The 25,098-nt window shown below is 45.3% G+C and overlaps 1 protein-coding gene across 3 annotated transcripts; it reads right to left on the reverse strand.

Annotated features, from left to right (window-relative positions):
* Positions 1 to 1,542: 1,542 nt before the first annotated feature.
* On the reverse strand, positions 1,543 to 24,537 carry cacna1fb (calcium channel, voltage-dependent, L type, alpha 1F subunit). 3 transcript variants are annotated; one of them, XM_044037841.1, is made up of 51 exons: positions 24,202 to 24,537; positions 21,028 to 21,281; positions 19,644 to 19,744; positions 19,115 to 19,220; positions 18,784 to 18,923; positions 18,192 to 18,343; positions 17,568 to 17,720; positions 17,285 to 17,481; positions 17,098 to 17,201; positions 16,849 to 17,000; positions 16,677 to 16,751; positions 16,503 to 16,584; positions 16,249 to 16,275; positions 15,996 to 16,156; positions 15,683 to 15,908; positions 15,392 to 15,599; positions 15,200 to 15,320; positions 15,046 to 15,121; positions 14,910 to 14,976; positions 14,712 to 14,793; positions 14,528 to 14,630; positions 14,273 to 14,402; positions 13,375 to 13,434; positions 13,186 to 13,292; positions 12,948 to 13,035; positions 12,752 to 12,859; positions 12,622 to 12,674; positions 12,400 to 12,546; positions 11,137 to 11,338; positions 10,862 to 11,020; positions 10,150 to 10,260; positions 9,975 to 10,058; positions 9,543 to 9,671; positions 9,392 to 9,457; positions 8,725 to 8,816; positions 6,926 to 7,085; positions 6,662 to 6,789; positions 6,475 to 6,571; positions 6,253 to 6,355; positions 6,075 to 6,176; positions 5,844 to 5,974; positions 5,608 to 5,766; positions 5,469 to 5,529; positions 4,843 to 5,059; positions 4,367 to 4,453; positions 4,164 to 4,294; positions 3,989 to 4,080; positions 3,711 to 3,909; positions 3,500 to 3,565; positions 3,267 to 3,373; positions 1,543 to 2,591 (listed from the first exon to the last, which is right to left on the reverse strand). In XM_044037841.1, the coding sequence occupies exons 1-51, from the start codon at positions 24,221 to 24,223 to the stop codon at positions 2,328 to 2,330; spliced, it is 6,249 nt and encodes a 2,082-aa protein (XP_043893776.1). In that variant the 5' UTR covers positions 24,224 to 24,537; the 3' UTR covers positions 1,543 to 2,327. The 3 variants fall into 3 exon arrangements, with proteins under 3 accessions (XP_043893776.1, XP_043893775.1, XP_043893774.1); XM_044037840.1 differs by having other exon boundaries at positions 14,898 to 14,976; XM_044037839.1 differs by having other exon boundaries at positions 5,844 to 5,977; positions 14,898 to 14,976.
* Positions 24,538 to 25,098: the final 561 nt, after the last annotated feature.

The raw sequence follows: 25,098 nt of genomic DNA on the forward strand, positions 1-25,098 counted from the left end.
AGCCACCTAGTGACTCTCTGCGGCATCTCTGATTGATTTGACAACCCTCTTCTTAGCCACTCCCACTATTCCTAGCTTGGTCAGGACTCGTAAAGCCCAGACACCCCATTTAGATCGGCTCATAACAGGTGTTCCAGCCCCTCCCCCTGTACTCCTCGTACTTGGCACGTTTCCGCTCTTGCGCTCTTCATGCTCTCCATGTGCTCTTCCCAGGGTACAGTCAGCTCCACCATGATCACCTATTTGACGTAGTGTTGTTGAGGACATGTGCTCTGGAAAGCACAGCTGCTTGTCTGGAGAAGAAGACATCTCTCTTTGCCTGAGGCTTTGTTGTATTGGTCATGGGAAGTAACCGACCTGGAGCCACATTCCCCACAAGTTCCCACTGCCTCAGCCGAGACTCTGCTACCTCGAGTGCCTTGCCTCCTTTCCATTTCCTGCCTGTCCTGACCTCAATTCCCACCTTTCGGTCTCTTGAGTCCCTGAACCTGAGAGCCTCCTTGGTCTGCGACACCATGAACTCCTCTTTTAAACCACTGAAGGGGGATGTTACTGCTTCCTTGCTGCACTGCTAAGGCTGTGTGGAAGGCCGAGCCACCTTTGGGGTGGTAGCCGCTGATCCTCCTCTCCATTGATTCTACTGGAACCTCGTAGATCAGAAATGGCCACAGGATCTTGGGCAGGATGGCGTGTTGGTAAATCCAGGCCCTGAAAAGCCACTCCTTAAGGTCTTTGGTGGTCTTTTTGATGGAATTGCCGTCCTTGAGGCTGGCATCCAAGACCTTCCCCAGATTTTTCACCGGCTAATCTGTATTATTATTATTAGATGGAATGGTGTCTCCGGCTAGTGTGAAGTGGAACTGATCCAGGACACGTCCCTGTTTCAGCACCAGTGACATAGACCTGCTGGTTTTGAAGCTCATCCTCGTCCAAACAATGAGCTTCTCTAAGCGTTGAAGGAGTGGTCAGATCGTCAGTGAAGGGCCACACACATAGACAAACAACCACCCACTGTCACATTCACATGTCCATAGAGGGCGCTAGGGCGCCGCCCCACCAGTCTCACATGAAGAATAATAATTTATAAAACATGTCTTTCTCGTAGATTTTTGATCTCAGTGAGACGCGTACAGACACGCCCTTACAGTGGAAAAGATAAGAAAACTCTGGGGCATAGAATCTTACGCCTGAAGACCTTTTACAGGCGAGCGGACATGGCCTGATGCCAGCGGACTGGCCTGATGCCGGTGTTGGACATGGCCTGATGCCGGCCGGCGGCGGGCTCGCCTGATGCCGGCGGTGGACTGGCCTGATCCTGACGGGGGACTGTCCTGATGCCAGCGGTGGATCATGGAAAAGGAAGCACCAAACACCGGTGGCATGCATTGTTTTCTCTGCTTCCTCTTTCAGATGCTGGGCACCGAACAAGCCTGGATTCAGACACGGACACACATGGACAAGGCTATGCAAACAAAAGAGTGATAGAGAAGTTTACAGGTTTAAAGGAGAGACGGCAACATTCACACACAAAAAACAAGTGCCTGTTGTTACAAGTCATGTGACTTTAATGATCACGTGACAACATGTATTGATGATGACAGTGCTGATCAATTACTGTGATTAGTGACATCACAGATCAAACACAGTAACATGAAGTCATAGTTTTTTTATTTGATTTCAGGAAAAAAGAAAAACATGAGCAGACGAACAATCAAAAATGTTGAAAAACTAAAACATTGAACAAAGTAGAAAAAAAAATATTTGTGATCAATAACACTGATCAGACCGAAAACTGATCATCAATATTAACAGTCAATAAACTTTCAAATGTTTATTTCATTTCACAAACATGTTTATAAAGTAAATATGAAAGTTTTCATTATAAGATTTTACAAAGTCAAGCAATCATTTATTATTAATTCATAATCAATAAAGACACAATTAAAAAAAATCTAGAAAAACTACAGCCCCGCCCCCTGACCTCTGACCTCACAGGCCTGTTCAGGGATTCTTAGTGATGTCACGCTCTGTCACCATGACGACACTAAACTCATTTCCTTCCTTCAATAATTCTAACTTTATTGAGACGACATTTTGCAAACAGACGCAGGAATCGAACCTCCGGACATTGACCCCGCCTCCATATATCCACCCATCTTTCTCTTCCTTCTTATACATCCTTATTTCCTTTCCTCCTCCCATCACATTTAACTCCGCCCACTTATGTCTTCCCTTCTGATTAGTCAAATGTCCCATCAATCAAAATAGATGGGTTCAAACATTGGCCCCGCCTTCCTCAGCCTCTCACTTCACTGATTGGTCCAGAGTCAGAATGATGTCACACAGCTCATCTCGTCTGCAAGCTCGTCCTCATCGCGACTCGTCCTAATTGGCTCGTCGTCGCTGTAGAGAGAGACAGGGTCAGCGGCGGCGTTGCTAAGGAAACCGCGGCTGGTGGAGCCGAGCAGGTCGCTGGCAGCCGACTCCATCTCGTCCACGGTCATGTGACACGCATCTGCGATTTCCCGCTTTGCAAACGCGACAAACTTCGGATCCCGGGCGTAAAGACCGAGACCTTCGGAGATGAGAACCTGTGGAGACAATCGTCAGTGATCAATATCAGATCGATATCAGATCAATGTCAGATCAATATCAGATCAATGTCAGATCAATGTCAGATCAATATCAATATCAGATTAATATCAGATCATATGTCAGATCAATGTCAGATCAATGTCAGATCAATGTCAGATCAATATCAGATCGATAGCAGATCAATGTCAGATTGATATCAGATCAATGTCAGATCGATAGCAGATCAATGTCAGATCGATATCAGATCAATGTCGATAAAATCATCCAGATCAATGTCAGATCGATATCAGATCAATGTCAGATCAATATCAGATCAATGTCAGATCAATATCAATATCAGATCAATATCAGATCAATGTCAGATCAATATAAGATCGATAGCAGATCAATGTCAGATTGATATCAGCTCAATGTCAGATTGATAGCAGATCAATGTCAGATCGATATCAGATCAATGTCAGATCAATATCAGATCGATATCAGATCAATGTCAGATCAATATCAGATCAATGTCAGATTAATATCAGATCGATATCAGATCAATGTCAGATCAATATCAGATCAATGTCAGATCAATATCAGATCAATGTCAGATTAATATCAGATCAATGTCAGATCAATATCAGATCGATGTCAGATCAATATCAAAATGTAAATAAATATGCTCTCACCGCCTCCACCAGGCTGTCAGCTGATCCTCGTTTCTCGGAGAACTGCGCTCCGAGCTGAGACGGAACTCGCAGTGTGGTAAATGCTCTGTACGGCGGTGGCGGCGGCGCTGAAGAACAGAGACAGAAACACAGAGACAGAGACAGACACAGAGACATGGAAACAGAGAGAGACAGAGACACATTGACCAAATAAAAAAAAAACAGTTTGTTTAACGTTTGTTTGTTTTGCTTACCTGACGTCCCTGCTGGACCACCATACCACGCCGGCCTGGGCTCTGCTCCCGTCACACTGACTCCTGCTGGACAAAACATGTCAATGCACTTACAGAGTTCAGCTGTGAGCTCCGCCCCCGTCTCAGCTGTTTATGCTAACTCAGTTGCAAAAGTGTGATCATGTGACTGTTGTTAGCAGCCGTTAGCGAAGCTACTACCAATGCACCTCACCTCTTCCTGCTCCTCCCTTCTTCCTCTCCCCACTGGCGGCTCCGCCCCCCCAGGGCGGGCTGCCTTTATCTTCCACCAGGATGAGAGGAGCGTAGAGGAGGCGACCGCGGCGAGGACAGGGGTTTGCCCAGGATGCCGAGGAGGACGCAGACCCCGCCGAGGAGCGAGCAGAGAGGTGGGAGTCGTAACTGCTGAACTTCTGAGGAAGAGGAGGAGTGAAAATCTAACAGAGGAAGAGTTAAAGTCTAATACAGAAGGAAGAGGAGGAGTCGACACACCTGTGTGGTAGGATGGTACGTTCCAGGTATGGGCAGGTCATCGCTGCTCTCTTGTCTCCTCAAACACTGGATGTTAAACGACGGTTTCCGACCTGAAACAGAACAAATGCATCCTCAGCTGTGATGATGTCATAGTGACATCTGCAGAGAGTTTGATTGTGGGATGTTGTCTCACCTGTGGGCGTGGCAGGAAGAAGGCGTCTACGTGTGGTTCTCCTGCCCTCACTATCACCGTTACCATAGCTACAGCTGTGGTCGTAACCTTCATAGTGATCTCTGTAGAGCTGAGGGACATCAGAGGGACGTCTGGAAAAAACACAGGTTTAACTGACCGACATATGTCTGTCTGACTGCCTGTCTGAACCTGTCTGTCCGTACCTGTCTGTGGAGGCGATGCTGTCACTGTCGTCTTCTCTGTTGTAGTTTCTCTGTTCATTTCTCCAGATTCTCTCCCTTGAGTTCCTCCTGTGAAAAAACAGTAGTTTTTACTTTGATGACCTACCCTCCATGTTTTTGTACTTTGATGACCTACCCTCCATGTTTTTGTACTTTGATGACCTACCCTCCATGTTTTTGTACTTTGATGACCTACCCTCCATGTTTTTGTAATTTGATGACCTACCTCCTGACCTACCCTCCATGTTTTTGTACTTTGATAACCTACCCTCCATGTTTTTATACTTTGATGACCTACCTCCATGTTTTTGTACTTTGATGATGACCTGACCACCCTCCATGTTTTCTGTACTTTGATGACCTACCCTCCATGTTTTCTGTACTTTGATGACCTACCCTCCATGTTTTCTGTACTTTGATGACCTACCCTCCATGTTTTTTGTAATTTGATGACCTACCTTCCATGTTTGTAGTATGACGGCTTCTTGTGGGCATGGTCCAGCAGGCCGTTCTTCAGTGAGGGACGTTTTTGATGATGATGATTGACAGAGGACCTTATGTTGTCTCCACGATGAAGATGTTCGTCATGTTCGCTGCCATTTGGCATCTTAGTGAGAGAGCCTACCCGGTGGATCAGACCTCCATTATATACGCCCACATCGCCCACAGCAGAACCTGCAGACCAATGAACGTGACAAAATTCCACGTTTACAGCAGATTTTTTCTGGTGTTTTTATTTGATCTAAAGCCTTTAGTGTGTGTGTATCTCTGGTTATGTCAATATGATTCAGCACATCCTCCATTTCCTATTTTAGTTTGCAGACTCACCATCACAAAACCTCACTTCCTGTCCTACCATGATGACTAAAGGTCCCTCCCACACTGGTCACACCTCTGTAAAGGGCTTTACTGTCACAGTTTGACCCTTGACCTCTGTTTGCCTTCAGTGATCTCACTAGTTATTAGCAGTCGATTGAAATCAATTTTTTAATGACAGTAAAAGGAAGTCATTATTTTGTGACATCAGGACGTTGTTCTTTACCTGTGGACATGGTCTGTTTACCTGTGGGTGTGGTCTGTTTACCTGTAGGCGTAGTCAGTGCAGAGCCTTGTCGCTCTTTTTCTGGTCCAAACCCATTTTGACCCTAAAACATCAAACACAACATTGACCATTGACACTTATGTGTATGTGTGTGTGTGTGTGTGTGTGTGTAAGTAAAGACCTGATATGTGACGTCCTCCCTTGGCTCCTCCTCCATCATGGCGTCCTCCCCCTCCTCCTCCCCCTCCTCCTCCTCCTCCTCCTCCTCCAGGTCCTCGTTCATAGCCAGACGCATCTCTGGACCCAGATCCTGCAGAGTCTTCAGACCTGCCTTACACAACTACACACACACACACAAAGTATCCTGTCAGAGACAGACAGACAGACAGACAGACAGACAAACAGACAGGTGCAGACCTGGACAGCAGACGAGTTGGTGACATCCGTCTCTCCGGTCAAAGCTCCTCGCTCCTTCCTCTTCCTGAACTTCCTGAAATAATCCTGGATCAGGAACGTTGCGTAAAACTTCCCAACAGTCACTTCCTCCTCTGCTGGAAACATTAGACGAGTCTGTAGCTCACAGTACACGTAGCACTAGCACTGCGTACTGTTCAGTGTTAGCAGCATCATTAGCATCGGTGTCAGTACCTTCGTGTGGTGGAATGACTTCGTCTAGCAGTTTTGGTTTCATTCGTTTCCAGATCTTCTTGATGATCACCCTCAGCTCTTCGTTCTCCTGCTCAGGGTTACCTAGCAACAGCACAGAGTGGGAGGAGTCAGATTAAACCTTCTCTACTCTCGGCTGTTAGCGTCGGCGGCTCGATACCTTCAGTCTTGATCTTGAGCGCGGTTCGAACCAGAGCAAAGAGCGTGGCGTTGAAGGTCACCATACCGTCAGAGTTCAGAGGCATGTTCATGGCGACCAGACGCTGACGGACAGAAGAGGAGGAGGAGTCAGAGGAGGAGAGCAGGTCATATTATGGTTTTAAATCCACACTGAGGACCCGGGGCTCTTCCCTGAGAGTCAACAGCAGGGGGCAGTGTTTACCTTACAGGCCACTCTGTGAGGGCAGAGCTTCCCAAAACCCAGAGGAGGCTGGATCCTCCGCAACAGCGCCACCACGTCCAGGTGTTTGATCCGCCCTCTGAACTCAGGAAAAATCGAATAAAAAAAAACCCTGATTAAGTGTATGTGTGTGTGTGTGTGTGTGTGTGTGTGTGTGTGTGTGTCTTACTTGGCCTCTGGATCATACTCAGACCAGATCCTCTTGAACTCGTCCAGATGATGTGGACCCAGAATGGACCAATCACGTGTCAGATAGTCAAAGTTGTCCATGATGACGGCGACAAACAGGTTAATGATCTGAAGGACAAAAACAATCATTTATATGAGTAACTATATACAAAACTGCTATATAACTGTATTATATATATATGTATATATATGTATATATATATATATATATGTATGTGTATCGAGAGAAGAGAAGTCATGTGACCAGAAAAGCACAGAGCATGAAGAAGCTGATGAAGTAAACGATGGCGAAGTTGCTGCCGCAGCTGAATTCTTCTCCTGGTTCATAGTCTGACTCTGGATCACACCGTTTCCCTGGAAGACTGGCCAACATGATCTCCTGCCACGCCTCACCTGTGGCACACCTGCACGCACGCACACACACACGCGCACGCACACACACACCCACACACAAACACACACACACACACACACAAGAACACCAAGAACTTCCCATCAGGACACAAAGCTCAGTCTGTCAGAAGATGACTTACGTCTTTAAGGTTGAGAGTTCAAAACTCACAAAGAACAGTACTTCAAATATTTTTAAAACTTCAGACCAAAAACAGAAGTTAAAAACACTGACAAACAGGTGCTGCAAAGTTGATTCACAATAGCTTCTGCTATAAGAATCAGACTTGGGTGTCTGAGGTTGTAAGTTCAAATTTCCATGTTCTTCACTTCAAGATTCAAAGGTTCGAAGAAAACTGAAGGACTGTAGGAGTTCTGCTGTGCACTTCTGAGGGCATTGGTTCAATTCTAATAAAAAAACCAAGCATTTTAAAATTCAACAGTCAACCAAAAGTGAAGATTGAAAAGTCCTGAAGACATGAGGGAGCGGTGTCTTTCTTCACAACAATAACACAACAATCAGAGATGGCTTCACACAACAAGTCTCATTTAGGACGACATACTTTCACTTTTTTGACTGATTTTGGGCGACATACTTAACTATGACTTTTTTATGACATTTTGGACAACATACTATACAGTGACTTTTTTGAGTGATTTTGGGGCGACTTACTAAACCATGACTTTTTTGTCTCATTTTGGACAACATACTAAACTATACCTTTTTATTTTGGGCGACATACTTAACTATGACTTTTTTATGACATTTTGGACATACTATACAGTGACTTTTTTGAGTGATTTTGGGGCGACTTACTAAACCATGACTTTTTTGTCTCATTTTGGACAACATACTAAACTATACCTTTTTTGTCACATTTTGGATGACATACTTTACTATGACTTTTGTGAGTGATTTTGGGGCGACTTACTAAACTATGACTTTTTTGTCACATTTTGGACGACATATTTAACTATGACTTTTTTGTCTTATTTTGGAAAACTATGACTATTAAATATTTAAATTATTACTAAACTATTTTACAGAATAAAAATTACAAAAGATTTTTTACAGAATTTATTTTTTGAAAGGTTTTTTCTGTAAGAAAAATGTCTGAAAAAAAGTCATAAAAAGAATTATTATTCATGCTGTTTTATTTTTTTTTTGAAAGACTTTTCCCAAAAAAAGTTTGGGATTTTTTAAAAAAATTTAGAGAATTTAAAAAAAAAAAGATTTACAGATTTTCTTTTCAAGGAAATTCACAGAAATCTGCAAGTTAAAATACTGAGGAAAAAGTCATAATTTTAAGTTTTTTTCTTTCATTAATTTTTTTGAACAATTTTTTTTCAAAAAATACAATTTTCTGTAAAATGTGTACAAATATTACAGAAAATATTTTTTTTTACAGATTTTAAAGAAAAAATGTACAGAAAAAATTAACATTTTTTTTTTTTTTACAGGTGGCCCTAATGCTAAAAAGTTCACTTTCAGCAAGAAAAATTGATGCAGCGTAAAATCCATCATTTTTACTCTTGAATCATAATCAGTAATGAGGTTGTGGGATTCTGAATTACTGACTGTGCGCTCAACTCAGTTTTCATGTGCTGATGTTTCCTGGTCGGTGTGTGTGTGTATGTGTGTGTGTGTCTGACCTGAAGAGAAGAAGAACTGCCTGAGGAAACGTCTGAAAGTTGTTGTTTCTGTTGATCTGAGTGTGATCCTGCATCGCTATCTTTCCAAAGGTCTGAGAGACACAGACAGACAGAGACACAGGCAGACACAGAGAGACACAGACAGACAGACACAGAGACACAGACACAGAGAGACAGACAGACAGAGAATGAGAATGAAAAACTCACTCATATTTGTGTTCAGTAAATATCAGCAGGTCGTTCACAGACAACAGCAGGTAGCGCCTCATCACTTCACACATTCATCCTCTCATTTTTACACTGCAGTCAAATATTTTTTTAATTCACTCAATCTGTTCACATGAATATGATTCACACTGACCTTTGACCATAACGTGTGTGTGTGAGTGTGTATGCGTGTGTGTGTGTGTGTGTGTGTGTGTGTGTGTGTCTGTGTCAGTGTGAGTGTGTGTAATGTGTGTCCAGGTGTTACTAATGTTGTGGGGACCTAAACCTGTTTACACAGTCACATGATGGGGACTTGCCCTTGTGGGGACAAAAATCAAGTCCCCGTAACGTAAATGACTATATTTTAAGGTGAAGACATGTTTTAAGGTTAGGTTGAGTTTATGGTTATGATTAGGCGTGTGTATGAGTGTGAGTGTGTGTGTGTGTGTCTGTGTGTGACCTGCATGCCGATGACAGCGTAGATGAAGAAAATCATGGCGATGAGCAGAGCGACGTAAGGCAGTGCCTGAGGATGAAAAAAAGAGGAGGAGTTTAGACTCTCTGCTCAGCGGCCACACCCCTCCTCTACGTGAGCCCCGCCCTCGCCTGACCTGCAGTGATTTAATGAAAGTCCAGAGCAGCGTGCGAATCCCCTCCCCTTTACTCAGCAGCTTCACCAATCGCATCACTCGAAAGAGTCTGAAGAAGGTGATGGAGACTCTGGAGCTGTCTTCTCCACTCTGACATCAATCAATCAATCAATCAATCATTCAATCAATGTTAGTGATCACAAATATTATATGTTATGAAACACATTTATCACTTTGTTTTTATTGAATGTGTTGTTCCTCACAGAGACAGCAGGGGGCAGCGTGACGCCAACAAGTAAAACATCATGTGTTCATCAGGCAAAAAGAACCTTTTTCTTCTAATGTTACTAAACTGTTCAAATGTTACTAAAGATTCTGCAAATCTGATGTTTTCATATTAATGTTGAACATTAGATATTATTATACTGTTAATGTGTGTGTGTGACGACTCACACTGAACTCAGTGACAACGATGTCCACGACGCTGCCGACCACGATGAGAGCGTCGAACGAGTTCCACGCATCGACAAAGTAATGCTGCGAGAGAGGGAGAGAGAGAGAGAGAGAGAGAGATGTAGCATGATATGAGTAAAGTGACGTGTGTGTTGGGTGCGTTTGTTTCACTCACCCTCAGTCTCAGAGCCAGCAGCTTCAGCAGCATCTCCACAGTGAAGAGTCCGGTGAAGACCATGTTCAGGATGTCCATGATGGAGCTGAACGTCTTTGACTGTTCATAGTGCTGAGACACACACACACACAGATTGGTGTATGTGTGTGTAACAATGTCAGTTTTGAGAGCGTGTCTCGTGTTGTGGGCGTGTGACTGTTATGGGCGTGTCTATGTGTTGTGGGTGTGTCTCAGTGTTGACAGCGTGTCTCTGTGTTGAGGGCGTGCCTCTGTGTTGTGGGCGTGTTGCTGTTGTGGGTGTGTCTCTATGTTGAGGGCGTGCCTCTGTGTTGTGGGCGTGTCACTGTTGTGGGTGTGTCTCTGTGTTGAGGGCGTGTCTCTGTGTTGTAGGCGTGTCTCAAAGTGTTGACGGGCGTGCAGAGTGGGCTGCTCTGTGTTGTGGGCGTGTTGCTGTTGTGGGTGTGTGTCTCTGTGTTGAGAGCGTGTCTCGTGTTGTGGGCGTGTGACTGTTATGGGCGTGTCTATGTGTTGTGGGTGTGTCTCAGTGTTGACAGCGTGTCTCTGTGTTGAGGGCGTGCCTCTGTGTTGTGGGCGTGTTGCTGTTGTGGGTGTGTCTCTATGTTGAGGGCGTGCCTCTGTGTTGTGGGCGTGTCACTGTTGTGGGTGTGTCTCTGTGTTGAGGGCGTGTCTCTGTGTTGTAGGCGTGTCTCACCTGAACAGCCAGGGTGACGGTGTTGAGCAGAATCAGAACAAACATGACGTATTCAAACCCTGTGGAGTTGATGATGGACCAGAACTTATACTGGACCGGGTTTTTGGGAATATAGAGTTTGAGAGGCTGAGCCTTCAGAGCGTACTCCACACACTGACGCTGAAACACACACACACACACATACACATACATTTACTTGTCTACACCCACTGATGCTGAGACACACACACACACACACCATTGGACAGACAGACAGACAGACAGGTGTGTAGTACCTGGTTCTTGTCCAGCTCACAGTTCTTGTACTCCTGCTCTCCCTGCTCTCTGAAGGTGATGATGACGAAGCCGACAAAGATGTTCATCATGAAAAAGGCGATGATGATGATGTAGACGATGAAGAAAATGGAGATTTCCACACGGTAGTTATAGATGGGACCAGAGTTCTCGCCGTTAGCGTCAATGGCCTTGTACAGAAGCCTGGAGGAAAGGGAGGGGCAGGGCAGGGGGCGGAGTTAGAGAGTCATTGTATTATGTGCTACTGACTGCGCTGAGAGCGCCCCCTGCTGCTGAGAATCAGTCTGACACACAGAAGCTCACTGAGTGAAAACAAAATGGCTGAGACACAAGGAAAACCTGATTTAAAGGGGACATATTATACCCTATTTCCCCCATTAAAATAGTTCCCTGGTGTCCTAATGAACATGTCAGTGACATGCTTTGGTCAAAATACCATAAGGATGAAGCATCATAGCAGTTCAATATCCCTGCTAAACCCGCCCCTTTCAGAACGCTCGGTTTTCGTGCATGGTCCCTTTATATGCAAATGTGACACAGGCAAACACACACCCACTTCTTCCAGGGGGTTTCTGATTTGTCCTCTTTACAGCGCTCACTCGCTCAGCTTCTGTTCTCTCCGCTCCATACTTCCCCCCTCCCTCCACGAGTTCTCTGACAATATCAACATGGCAGCGTGCACGGAAAACAGCCAGAGTGCCGTCACAGGAAGAGACGTCCTACATAAGGATCGAGCCGAACAGTGCCGAACTGTAAATCAGTTAAAAACACTTAAGGACAGCACCGCTGATCGCTGCATAAACTGCTGCTGTATGTGACTGTATCAGACTGAGTCTGTGCTCCAGTCATGGAGGACATACTGAACAAATATTTTTAATTAGGACGTGTCAGAATGGTCAGTTATGAGCTCTGTGTGACCTTTTCTTAACAATGTGTGTGTTTGTACGTCGGTGAAATACGTTCGCTGACTAAATACGGCGACCGCTGGCCACAGTCTGATGCGAATTGGTGCGAACACACGTTTGCTGACTTTATCCGGCAAATTAGCTTCATATACAAAATCCTCTGAGGCAGCAGTAGACCAGCAGCTCCTGTGTCCCTGCGAGCTAAAATCACAGATTTTCTCTATGGGCTTTGGTGTGGGAGAGTGAGTGGTTTACAAACTTCAGTTTACTGTTGGAAAAGTCTGATGATGATGATGATGATGATGAAGTTGATGATGATGATGAAGATGGCAGACTCACGCAGGCCAGCCCTCAAAGGTGGAGACAGTGAACAGCGCCATCATCCCCATCAACACGTTATCAAAGTTAAAGTCACTGTTGTGCCACAGACGCTCTCTGACCATTGGGTGAGTGACATCACCGTCCTTATACACGACAAACGTCCCCCTGAGAGACACACACACAGTCGTCAGTGTCTCAGTGAAGTCGCTCTCACATGTGTACTGTCTCACATATACGTACTTGCACTGCTCAGGTGTGTATTTGGCTTCATCTGTGCAGCGATAGAATTTGCCCTGGAACACAAACAGGAAGTCACGTGACTCAGTCATGGTCAACTGTTGAAATAAATAAATAAATAAATAAAGAGAACCTTGAAAAGTTGGACACCGATGCAGGCAAACATGAACTGAAGCAACGTCGTCACGATCATGATGTTTCCGATTGTCCTGATCGCCACAAACACACACTGCACCACGTGCTGTAACACACACACAAACACACGTTTGTCTCTGTGTGTGAGACATGTGTCTCTGACTGTGTCTCTGACTGCGTCTCCTGTTTGGTACCTTCAGTCCTTTGGCTCTGTTGATGGCTCTCAAAGGTCTCAGGACCCTAAGGACTCGGAGGATCTTCACCACAGAGATGGCACTGGAGCTGCAAACACATAGACACACAGCAGGGAGCAGCACTCACTCACTCGCACACTGTTTCAGCTCTGCTCAAACTCATGCTAATGTTAGCTGCTAACAAAGGGGGGCGTCATCATTGTCCAATCACAGACGGGGACATGATGTGGATACTGACTGTAAGAAGAAGGAGACGAGTGAGACGCTGACGACCAGGAGATCCAGCAGGTTAAACCAGTTCCTGCAGAAGGAACCCTGGTGGAGGAACGCTCCGTGAACCGTCATCTGACACACACACACACACACAGAACATGTTAGCATCCATGCTACACAACATGGACGACTCAGTGACATCATCACGACTGACCTTTAACAGGATCTCCACAGTGAAGATGGAGGTGAAGGCGTAGTCTGCATAACCCAGGATCTACACACACACACACACACACACAGACTTCATTATAGCTCCCTCTGAGGTTGTAAGGCTGCGTTCCATTTTGTTCAGAGGTCAGAACTTGGAGTGACACTCATGGGGGCAGTCCTTCAACAGGAAATTCCGACTTCCAAGTACAACTGGAACGCACCATATTTACAACTCTTTCAAACTTTATTTAGTCCTTGTTTATAATTGAAGATCAGGAATGCAAACGTCCATATTTATAAACCTTTCTGACATTCATCCATTCATCCACATTCAACTGTAATGATTCTTTACATCTGTTTTTTTTCTGTGTGTGTGTGTTCAAAGTCTTCATCAGCTGCTGCTAATTGCTACATCTAGCATAAAGACAGCTGCTGCGTGTGTGTGTGTGTGTGTGTGTAAATGGTCTGTATTCATATATCACTCAAAGCTGCTTTACATGACAGTTTTGCCATTCACTCATTCACCCACTCACACAGAGCATCTATGTGCAGCACATTTTGTCTTGCCCAAGGACACATTGGCATTTAGCGAAGCTGGGAATCAAACACACAACCTTCGAGTCGAAAGACACCTCGCTCTACCACTGAGCTACCGTCTCCCCCAAGGGTGAGAGTGTGTGTGTGTGTGTGTGTGTGCATGTGTCTTTAACCCGGTTAGTCACTGACCCACTTCTGCTGTGTAATAATCTGCTGAGGCTCCGCCCCCCTGGCTCAAACCACAGAGGCATACTGGTGACATCATCCGTGGCCCAGCTGAGGCACGCACGGCTCTGATTGGCTGACACCGGGGCGCTGTTAGCTTAGCAACCATGCTAGGTTTCAGTAAGTGTGTGTGGACTCACGTTGTTCCTGAAGGAGTGGGCTCTGATTGGATCCTCAGCGGCCAATGAGCAGCTGCTGAGGATGATGAAGACGAGGATGAGGTTGGTGAAGATGTGGTGGTGGATCAGAGTGTGACAGCCCACGCGGATCCTGGGGGGGTGGAGCCGGGGACATGTTTATAACAATTAACACACTGACCAACATCATCACAGTTGTGCTAACGTTCATGCTAATGCTTGATGTTTGTTGGACACGCCCACATCAGACTCACTTACGGGTTTGTCTTACTCAGGCAGAAGAACGCACTGCCTTCTGGGATTGGAAGCACCTTTTCTTTAGGAGGAGTGAGGTCGGCCATCTTTAACTGGACGCCACCATCTGACGAAACAAGAGAAGAGACACAAGCTCATGAGGAGGTTCAGGTTCAGGCGGAGGTTCAGGTGTTCGATGAAAACTGACCATCATCTCCTTCATGAAGCCCCTCCTCCTCCTCCTCTGGCTCCTCCTCCTCCTCATACTCAGTGTCTTCATCAATGTTGACCTGCAGAGAAGAACGAGGAACCAGATCAGTTAGAATCTCATCAAATTGACCAGAATTAAACAGTTGAGTCTCCATGGAAACAAACAAACTCGTCCTCCACTGACATGAAGACAAACCTTCACTTCTCCCTCTTCAGCCTCCTCCTCCTCAACCCCCTCCTCTTCCTCTGCTCCCTCCTTCTTCCTGAGAGAACAGGAAACAGGAAATGAGCTGTCCCTCCTCCTCGACCCCCTCCCTCCCTCCATCACTTACTCCTTCTTCTTGTCGTCTCCGTCTCCTCCGGCGAGGTTGTCCACAGCGATGGCCAAGAAGACGTTCAGCAGGATGTCTGACACACGCTAAGAACACGAATGTTTAACATGCTACACACACACACACACACACACACACACACACTGAAGGATACAGTTTCCACAGATGAAGAGGATGACGAAGTAAACGCACACGATCATCCCGGGAAACACGGGGCCGCCGTACGCCATGATGCCGTCATACATGACCACATTCCAGTCCTCGCCTGTCAGGATCTGAACACAGTGGACACATCAAACCACATGTGACCTGTGACCTGTGACCTGTGACCTGGGGGGGGCAGTACCTGGAAGCAGGTGAGCAGCGCCTGCGGGAATGAGTCGAAGGTGCTGCGTTTGGTTTGCGTCTCGTCAAAGTTGAACTTCCCTCCGAACAACTGCATCCCGAGCAGCGCGAAGATGATGAGGAACAGGAAGAGGAGGAGCAACAGCGACGCGATGGACTTCATGGAGTTCAGCAGCGACGCCACCAGGTTGGACAGAGCCGTCCAGTGTCTGAGACACGATGACAGTGAAACAAATCTGTGACCTTTGCCCTCTGACGCCTCGGGGACGAGCTGTATGCATGTTTTTCTCACCGCGTGACCTTGAAAATCCGCAGCAGGCGGACGCAGCGCAGCACGGAGATTCCCAGCGGCGGCATGATGTCCAACTCCACCAGGATGGTCTCCACGATTCCACCGCACACCACGAAACAGTCGAAGCGGTTGAAGAACGCCACAAAGTAGTGAGCCAGGCCGAGGCTGTACATCTTCAGCAGCATCTCCACGGTGAACAGAGACAGGAGCACCTTGTTGGCGATGTCTGTGGAGACAACGCGACACGTCATCATCGTCATCATCAGCCTCACGCGTGTGACATCGTCTGATCACAGCGAGTAGGCGTGGTTACCCTGGACTTGTGTCAGCCAGTCGGGCTGGTCGTAGTGTTCGGAGGCGCTGAGCGACGTGTTGAGGAACACGAGCAGCAGAACGACCCAATAAAAGGTCACCGACTTCACAGCTGTGCGACAGTTTCTGCGAAAGACACGGTTCCAGCGCCGCAACTTACGACTGACGGAGAGAGAGAGACAGAGAGAGAGAGAGACATGAGAGGAGAGTGTGTCGCTCTCTCACCTCCTGAGTCCGACAGTCAGTGAACTCACCAGCATCTGATCTTCATCATCTGGACACTGAAAGCATAGGAAGTCAGGTCAGTTTCCTGCCTAACTCTCTGTCACATGACTGCAGAGGACAGGTGTGTCCTTACATGTCCTCACAAACATTCACAAACACTAAGACGTTGTGTCCTCAAGGACATTTTTGTCTCTCCAGTTATTTTTAGAGACGTTTGTGGAGACTGAGGACGTTGTTTGACAATTTAGGTTATTATGTCAGTGAGTGTGTGTGTGTGTGTTACCAGCAGGCCTGGCAGCAGTTAGTGTGTTCTTCATCAATGTTTACAGTGTTTTCAGACGCTGTTTCACTGGCAGGAAGACTTGCTGAGAGACAGAGAGACAGAGACAGGTTAACACCTCACCATTTATGTCACACAGCATGTCTGTGTGTGTGTGTGTGTGTGTGTGTGTGTCACCGTGTGTATCATTGGAGTGACTGAACCATCCAAACTTCCCTCTCTTCTTGTCTGAAAGGTCTCGAAGAGATGGATCTGAGACACAGGCGCAGATGTTAGAGTTGTTTGTCCACTGTCAACTAATTAATGAACATCAGAGGATACGTCCCACGACCCCGTGACCCCCTCTTACGTGAGTGTCCATCCTCGTCCAGTTCGTCCATGTCTTCAGCCTGAGTGATCCAGTCCATGTAGCCACACAGGTCCTCCTCCATCTGCTGCTTCTCACGAAGCTTCTGGAAATCTCCGCGAGCCTTGGCCTTCTCCCTCTCCTTACTGAACTCCCTGCAGTCCACACAGCATTCGTTCATTCACATATTCATTCATTCATTCATTCATTCATTCATCCACATCGAGGTAAAGGTCAGGTCATGTGACTGACCCGCTGAGAACTCCCAGAACCAGGTTCAGCACGAAGAACGAGCCGAAGATCACCAGACTGACGAAATACACCCACGGCAGCTCAAAGCCAATGGCGTCGTTCATCTGGAGACAGGGACAGGGACAGAGAGTGAGATGAGAGGATGAGGACATGATACGTGTGATGTATTGAGTAGACAGTAGTTTACCCAGTAGAGGACGTCTGTCCATCCCTCCATGGTGATGCACTGAAACACCGTCAACATGGCGAAGAAGAAGTTGTCAAAGTTGGTGATTCCTCCGTTGGGACCGTCCCACCCTCCTCGACACTCTGAGCCATTCACCACACACTGACGGCCGTGACCCGCGAACGCACACGGCACCGGGTCGTCCTCCACGTACATATCTGCACAGTCAACGGGACACAATTCTTTCAGTTATGAAGAGAGAGTGGTCGGATTACTGCAGGAATCAGATTAGTGATCAGATTACTCGTTGCTGTGTAGTAGCAGGTCCTGTGCATGCGTCCGATGAAAAGCTCCAGGCCGATGATGGCGTAGATGATGATGACGAAGAGAACGAGCAGAGCGATGTGGAGGAGAGGAACCATGGCCTTCATGATGGAGTTCAACACAATCTGAAGACCTGGCACACACACACACACACACACACAGAGCTTAAAGGGTTGGTTCAGGTTATCAGGAAACTGACGTTTGTAAACCACTCACTCTCCCACACCATACCTCATAGAGAAAATCAGTGATTTTAACATCACAGCACACAGGAGTTGTTGATCCACTGCTTCCTCCATCACTAAGTTCAAATGTCTTATTTTAGTGAATTTGGCTTTTAAAATCGTTCATTCAAAATGACCTCAGTGACACAAAGTGACCACAAGAGGCAGCAGTAGACCAGCAGCTCCTGTGTCCCCGCAAGCTAAAATCACTGATTTTCTCTATGGGGTTTGGTGCGGGAGAGTGAGCGGATTACAAACTTCACTTTCCTGTTGGAAAAATCTGTCTAACAGTGACATAAAGACGTGTCAGTAACTCGTAAGACCACATTTTGAAAAACATGAAATTTCATGTACACACACATACACACAATCAGACTCACTGGGGACACCAGAGACCAGTCTCAGTGGCCTCAGAACCCTGAAGGCCCTCAGAGCTTTCACGTCCAGACCTCCAGGTTTTCCAGGCATGTGGTGCGTGGTTGCCTGCTCGCCAGACTTATGAGTCATCGTCTCCAAGACGACGCTGAACAATCTGCACAACAACAACAACAAAAATAAGAAGATAAAAGTTGATGAATAGAGAGACATAGAGTGAAGCGTCATCTGTATCACAGATATTACAGGTCTCATCTGAGCCACGACACTCAAGACCAGGGACCACTATGGTCCCATGAGGGGCAAGACATATACTGATCATCACACTTTGCTATAACCTTAGTTAGCTTAGCATTAGCTCTGCATGGTTGAGTTTATTCAAGTTACTGTGGTGTCGCGGTGACAGTGTCAGTGCAGTGGACTGTGTTGTCACGGTGACAGTTTGAGTTTGGTGCAGCGGAGAAGACGAGTGTATTTAGAGCAGAGTGTAGATATATACACATACACACACACACACACACACACACTGTGTACTCAGTATGAAGTACATTGTATAATCAGCGTGTACTCAGTGTGTACTCAGTGTGTACTCCTGACCCGACAATGACGATGACAAAGTCCAGAAGGTTCCATCCGTTGCGTATGTAGGAGCTCGGGTGCATGAACAGACCGTAGGCCAGGATCTTCAGGAAGGTCTCCACGGTGAAGATGATGAGGAAGATGTACTCCACTTGTTCCTGAAACAACCACAGCACGTCACCTATCATCTCTCTGACCAATCACAGCGGAGCACAGTCACAGTCATCTGCTTCCTGATTGGTTTAGCTTACCAACCTAGCCTAGCTTAGCACAAAGACTGGACACGAGTCTCCGTGTACGTCCAGGTGTGTAGTAATAGTTGTGTAATTAGTGTGGGGGAGGGACTTACCAGGTCATGGTTGGTGGAATTAGAGTCGTCCTCTGGAAACGGTTTGGACACACCCAGAGCTACACAGTTAGCAAAGATTGCTAACAGGATGAAGACGTCAAACGGTCTGAGACACATATTTAGGAAGCTCAGCAGGGTCAAAGTTCATTTTTCTACAGTTGACCTGACCTGACATGTTGACAGGTCAGGTCACTCTCACTACTCTCACTACAGGTGGATATAGATAACAGCTCATTAATTGGCAGTCAGTTTCTTGGTGGATGTAGAGAATGGCTCATTATTTGGCAGTCACTCTTTCATTCCTCAGCATGATATTCACTGTTGTACACATAGTGTTGCCCCCTACTGGTGTCTGTGGACATGCTGCTATACCAAAAAACGGAAGTCATGTGTTTCTCAAATGGACAATGAGTGTTATACGTGTTATACATGTTAGCAGACATCGCTAACTTGTCAGGGTCAACATGAGGGTGGGGTCTGTTGTGATGTGGTACAAAGCTGACAGGTGATTGGTCAGAGGAAAGGATACTTCCACTCGACGATGGACAGAGCAGCTCGTCTGATCGGATTGTTGAGTTTCAGACAGTATAACGCTCGAGGAGCTCGCTGCACCTGATTACTGCCCTGAACCTGAGGAGCATCATCATCATCATTATCACCATCACCATCATCACCATCATCACTATCACCGTCATCATCATCATCATCATCATCCTGTTTTGTTAGCTTGTTGTCTCACCTGTTTTGTTAGTGTGTTGTCTCACCTGTTTTGTTAGTGTGTTGTCTCACCTGTTTTGTTAGTGTGTTGTTAGTGTGTTAGTGCAGCTGTTTTGTTAGCTTGTTGTCTCACCTGTTTTGTTAGTGTGTTGTCTCACCTGTTTTGTTAGTGTGTTGTCTCACCTGTTTCGTTAGTGTGTTGTCTAACCTGTTTTGTTTGCGTTGTTGTCTCACCTGTTTTGTTAGTGTGTTGTCTACCTGTTTTGTTAGTGTGTTGTTGTTAGCGTGTTGTCTCACCTGTTTTGTTAGTGGGTTGTGTGTTGTCTCACCTGTTTTGTTAGTGTGTTGTTAGTGTTGTACCTGTTTTGTTCCACCTGTTTTGTTAGTGTGTTGTTTAGTGTTGTCTCACCTGTTTTGTTAGTGTGTTGTCTCACCTGTTTTGTTAGTGTGATGTTAGCGTGTTGTCTCACCTGTTTTGTTAGTGTGTTGTCTACCTATTTTGTTAGTGTGTTGTCTCACCTGTTCTGTTAGTGTGTTGTCTCACCTGTTTTGTTAGTGTGATGTTAGTGTGTTGTCTTACCTGTTTTGTTAGTGTGTTGTTAGCGTGTTGTCTCACCTGTTTTGTTGTGCTGTCTCACCTGTTTTGTTAGTATGTTGTTAGTGTGTTATCTAACCTGTTTTGTTAGTGTGTTGTCTCACCTGTTTTGTTAGTGTGTTGTCTCACCTGTTTTGTTTGTGTGTTGTCTAACCTGTTTGTTAGTGTGTTGTCTCACCTGTTTTGTTAGTGTGATGTGCGTGTTGTCTCACTGTTTTGTTAGTTAGTTTTGTTAGTGCTCACCTGTTTGTTGTCTCAGTGTGTTGTCTCACTTGTTTTGTTAGTGTGTTGTCTCACCTGTTTTGTTCAGTGTGATGTTAGCGTGTTGTCTCACCTGTTTTGTTAGTGTGTTGTCACCTGTTTTGTTAGTGTGATGTTAGCGTGTTGTCTCACCTGTTTTGTTAGTGTGTTGTCTCACCTGTTTTGTTAGTGTGTTGTTAGCGTGTTGTGTCACCTGTTTTGTTAGTGTGTTGTCTCACCTGTTTTGATAGTGTGTTGTTAGCGTTTGTCTCACCTGTTTGGTTAGTGTTGTTGTCTCACCTGTTTTGATAGTGTGTTGTTAGCGTGTTGTCTCACCTGTTTGGTTAGTGTGTTGTCTAACCTGTTTTTTGCCGTGTTGTCCTCTCCTCCTCTGTGTACCAGTTGAACTTGTGGTTGAGTGAAGCGTGTCAGTCCTTGTCATCCCCACTCCTCCCTCATTCTCTCCATCCAGCTCTTCATCCCACTCTGTGTCTCTCTTCTCCCCTCCTCCTCCTCCTCCTTCTCCATCCCCCTCACCCCCCTCCTCCTCTTGCTCACCATCCCCTCCCCCCTCATCTCCATCCACAGCATTGGCGTAGCCATTACGCCCGACACCTGGTGACACACAGAGAAAGAAGATGTGATCATTAGCAATCACTAACATGTTGTTAAAACACATTAACATGTCGTTAAACATGCTAACATGTTGTTAAAACATGCTATCATGTTGTTCAAAAACACTAACATGTTGTTCAAACATGCTAACATGTTAAAACACACTAACATGTTGTTCAAACATGCTAACATGTTAAAACACACTAACATGTTGTTAAAACATGCTATCATGTTGTTCAAAAACACTAACATGTTGTTCAAACATGCTAACATGTTAAAACACACTAGCATGTTGTTCAAACATGCTAACCTGTTGTTAAAACACACTAACATGTTGTTCAAACATGCTAACATGTTGTTTAAACACACTAACATGTTGTTAAACACGCTAACATGTTGTTAAAACACACTAACATGTTGTTAAACACACTAACTAATATGTTGTTGTTAACTTGTCAGTCTTATTATTAACATGGAGAGAGAGAGAGTTTCCAGAGGAGGTGAAAACAGAGATATTGTAGTGAACAGCTGTGACCTAGATCTATGTGTGTGTGTGTGTGTGTGTGATTTGAACCATGGTTTATGTGTTAGTACCTGAGGACCATGAACACACACACTAGTGATGGCGATGGCGGTGAGATTATCTCTCTCTCTCTCTCTCTTCCTTTGTTTAGTGACTTCCTAGATTTCCCGTTTCCCAGAATGCTTTGCTGGTGTGTCCAGCTGTTGTTGAGCATCACTGTGTACAGTTGTCCTCATTACATCATAACATTTTCTAATGACATAATATCATCACCTGACAGTGAATTCAGGTGAGTTAATGACATCAAATGAGGAGGAGGAGCCAGAGGAGCCAGGAACCCTGTCCATGTCTTCTCAACAGAAGACGAAGAAACTTGTGGCTTTCACAAAGTTTCTTTCACAAAATGGCTGACACTAGCCCCTCCCACAGCTGCAGATGTCACAGGCACCAACTTTTGGACCAATAATGGTAGCTTCAGATATGAGGGTCCAGGACCAGGACCAGGACCAGGATTCCTGTCTGCTCTCAGGACAGACTTGAAGAGCATAGTGACATGTTCCTTCAACATGTCTTCTCCTCCTCGTCACCGTCCAATCAGCAGCAGAGGTTAAGACACATGAAGACACAGCTAAGGTCACATGACTCTGGGTTTCATTCCTGCTTCACCCGCAGTCAGCTCACATCACTGTGACACGTGTGTGTGTGTAACGGGGCATCCCATCACTGGCACACAAACCACATCCGCCTTGTTAACTTTCCTCTTATCACTGCCCTGTATCAGTGTGCGTGTTCGTATATGCGTGTGTGTGTGTGTGTGCCCTCCAGCCTGGTCCAGCTGGAAGGTCATCAGTTCATTTAGTGAACATTGGGGCAGTTTTTCTTCTTCTTCAATGCTCTCTCTCTCTCTCTCTCTCCCTCTCTCACACACACACACACACTGTGCTTCATTAGGACAAAGCGAGGATTACCTCTGCTGCCGTGGTAACAGGTGATGTCACATGTTATCAGAAATTTTCCTGTTCCGGATCCGCTGACGACAGCGTAACTATACACTCGTACCAGATTACACATCCCATTCCACTCCAGTCCAGTAGTTTGTCATTTGGGTTTTCTTCTATGGAACTTTCTACTTCTTGTTCATCATTTCCTTCATCACAAATGTCTTTCAGTGAGAAATAGTGATGTCACATCACAAAGCAGAGTTCCCAGCATCAGTGGCCGTGAAGTCAAAGCGACATCACAGACATCACAGAGACATCACAGCGACATCACTGGCATCACAGTGACGTCACTGGCATCACAGTGACATCACAGAGACATCACAGACATCACAGAGACATCACATTGACATCACATTGACATCACATCACAGAGAGAACATCACAGTGACATCAAGAGACACACAGACATCACAAAGACATCACAGTAACATCACAGAGACATCACAGTGACACAACAGAGACATAACAGAGATATCACAGTGACATAACAGAGACATCACAGAGACATCACAGACATCACAGAGACATCATCATTGACATCACAGAGACATCCAGACATCACAGAGACATCACATTGACATCAGACATCACAGAAACATCACATAGACATCACAGAGAAATCACAGTGACATCACAGAAACATCACAGAAACATCACAACACACAACATCACAGAGACACATCACAGAGACATCACAGAACATCACAACATCACAGAAATCACACAACATCACAGAACATCACAGTGACATCACAGAGACATCACAGAGACATCACAGACATCACAGACATCACAGACATCACAAAGACATCACAGTAACATCACAGAGACATCAGTGACACAACAGAGACATCAGAGACATCACAGAAACATCACATAGACATCACAGAGAAATCACAGTGACATCACAGAAACATCACAGAAACATCACAACATCACAACAACATCACAGAGACATCACAGAGACACCACAGTGACATCACAGAGACATCAGGAGACATCAAGACATCACAGACATCACAGAGACATCACAGTGATTATCACAGAAATCAGACACATCACAGAGACATCACAGAGACATCACAGTGACATCACAGATATCGCGAGAGCGTCACAGAACATCACAGTGACATCACAGAGACATCACAGATATCACAGAGACATCACAGTAACATCACAGAGACATCACAGAGACATCGCAGAGACGTCACAGAGACATCACAGTGACATCATAGAGACATCATAGAGACATCACAGAGACATCACAGTGACATCATAGAGACATCACAGAAACATCACAGTGACATCATAGAGACATCAGTTATATTACAGAGAGATCACAGAACAACCATCTCATCATCATCAAATATTTGTCACATGTTTATCAATCACTTACTTCTTCGGCTCTCCTCGTACATGTCCTCCACTGCTCTCTCTCTGTCTCTCTCAGCTCTGGACACTGATCATCATCTTCGATCTGTAAGCGATTACTTCCGTCTCATGTCGATTCACATCAGATGTTTCTTCTTCTTCTGATTCACAAACAACTTTTCCCGCGACAACTTTCACACATGACTGATGACTTCTAAACAGCTGCAGCTGCGGATCAATCAATCAAAGTATTCATTCAATCATTCATTCATTCATTCACATAGGACAGAAGAAAAAAAATGAGGAGATGAAACAAAATCCAGAGACGATTCAGTTTAATCTCTCTCTCTCTCTCTCTCTCTCTCCCTCTCTCTCTCTCTCTCTCTCTCTTCCCCAATTGGAGATTAAACAGAAAAAGCTCAGATAGAAGGGGCGGGACTAAGAGTTAAAGAGACAGAGAAACAGAAATATTCGAAAGAAGAAGAAAAGAAGATGATGATGATGATGACTATGATGATGAAGAAGATGATGATGATGATGATGAAGAAGAAGAAGATGATAATGAGGATGATGATGAAGATAAAGAATCACTACTTCATGTCTCCTGCAGGTGGCGCTCATCACAGGAATTAGCATCAGCAGAAAAGAAGCATAAACTTTTAATTGAAATTAAATTATAATATTAAAAATGAAATATGATAAAATGAAATATGACGAAATGAAATATGATGAAATGTGTAATAATAATTATGATGATAATAATGATGATGATGAAATACTGACACAGTCAGAGCTGACTGAGCTATGAGCGCCCCCTGCTGCTGAGAACCAGCCTGTCACACAGATGCTCACTCTGAGTTTAAGTCTACGATGTCTACGTCACATATTCACAAATTTATCTCAATGTTCAAAAGGAAACTGA

This window comes from Solea senegalensis, linkage group LG11, assembly GCF_019176455.1.
Source record: "Solea senegalensis isolate Sse05_10M linkage group LG11, IFAPA_SoseM_1, whole genome shotgun sequence".
NCBI classification, from domain to species: domain Eukaryota; kingdom Metazoa; phylum Chordata; class Actinopteri; order Pleuronectiformes; family Soleidae; genus Solea; species Solea senegalensis.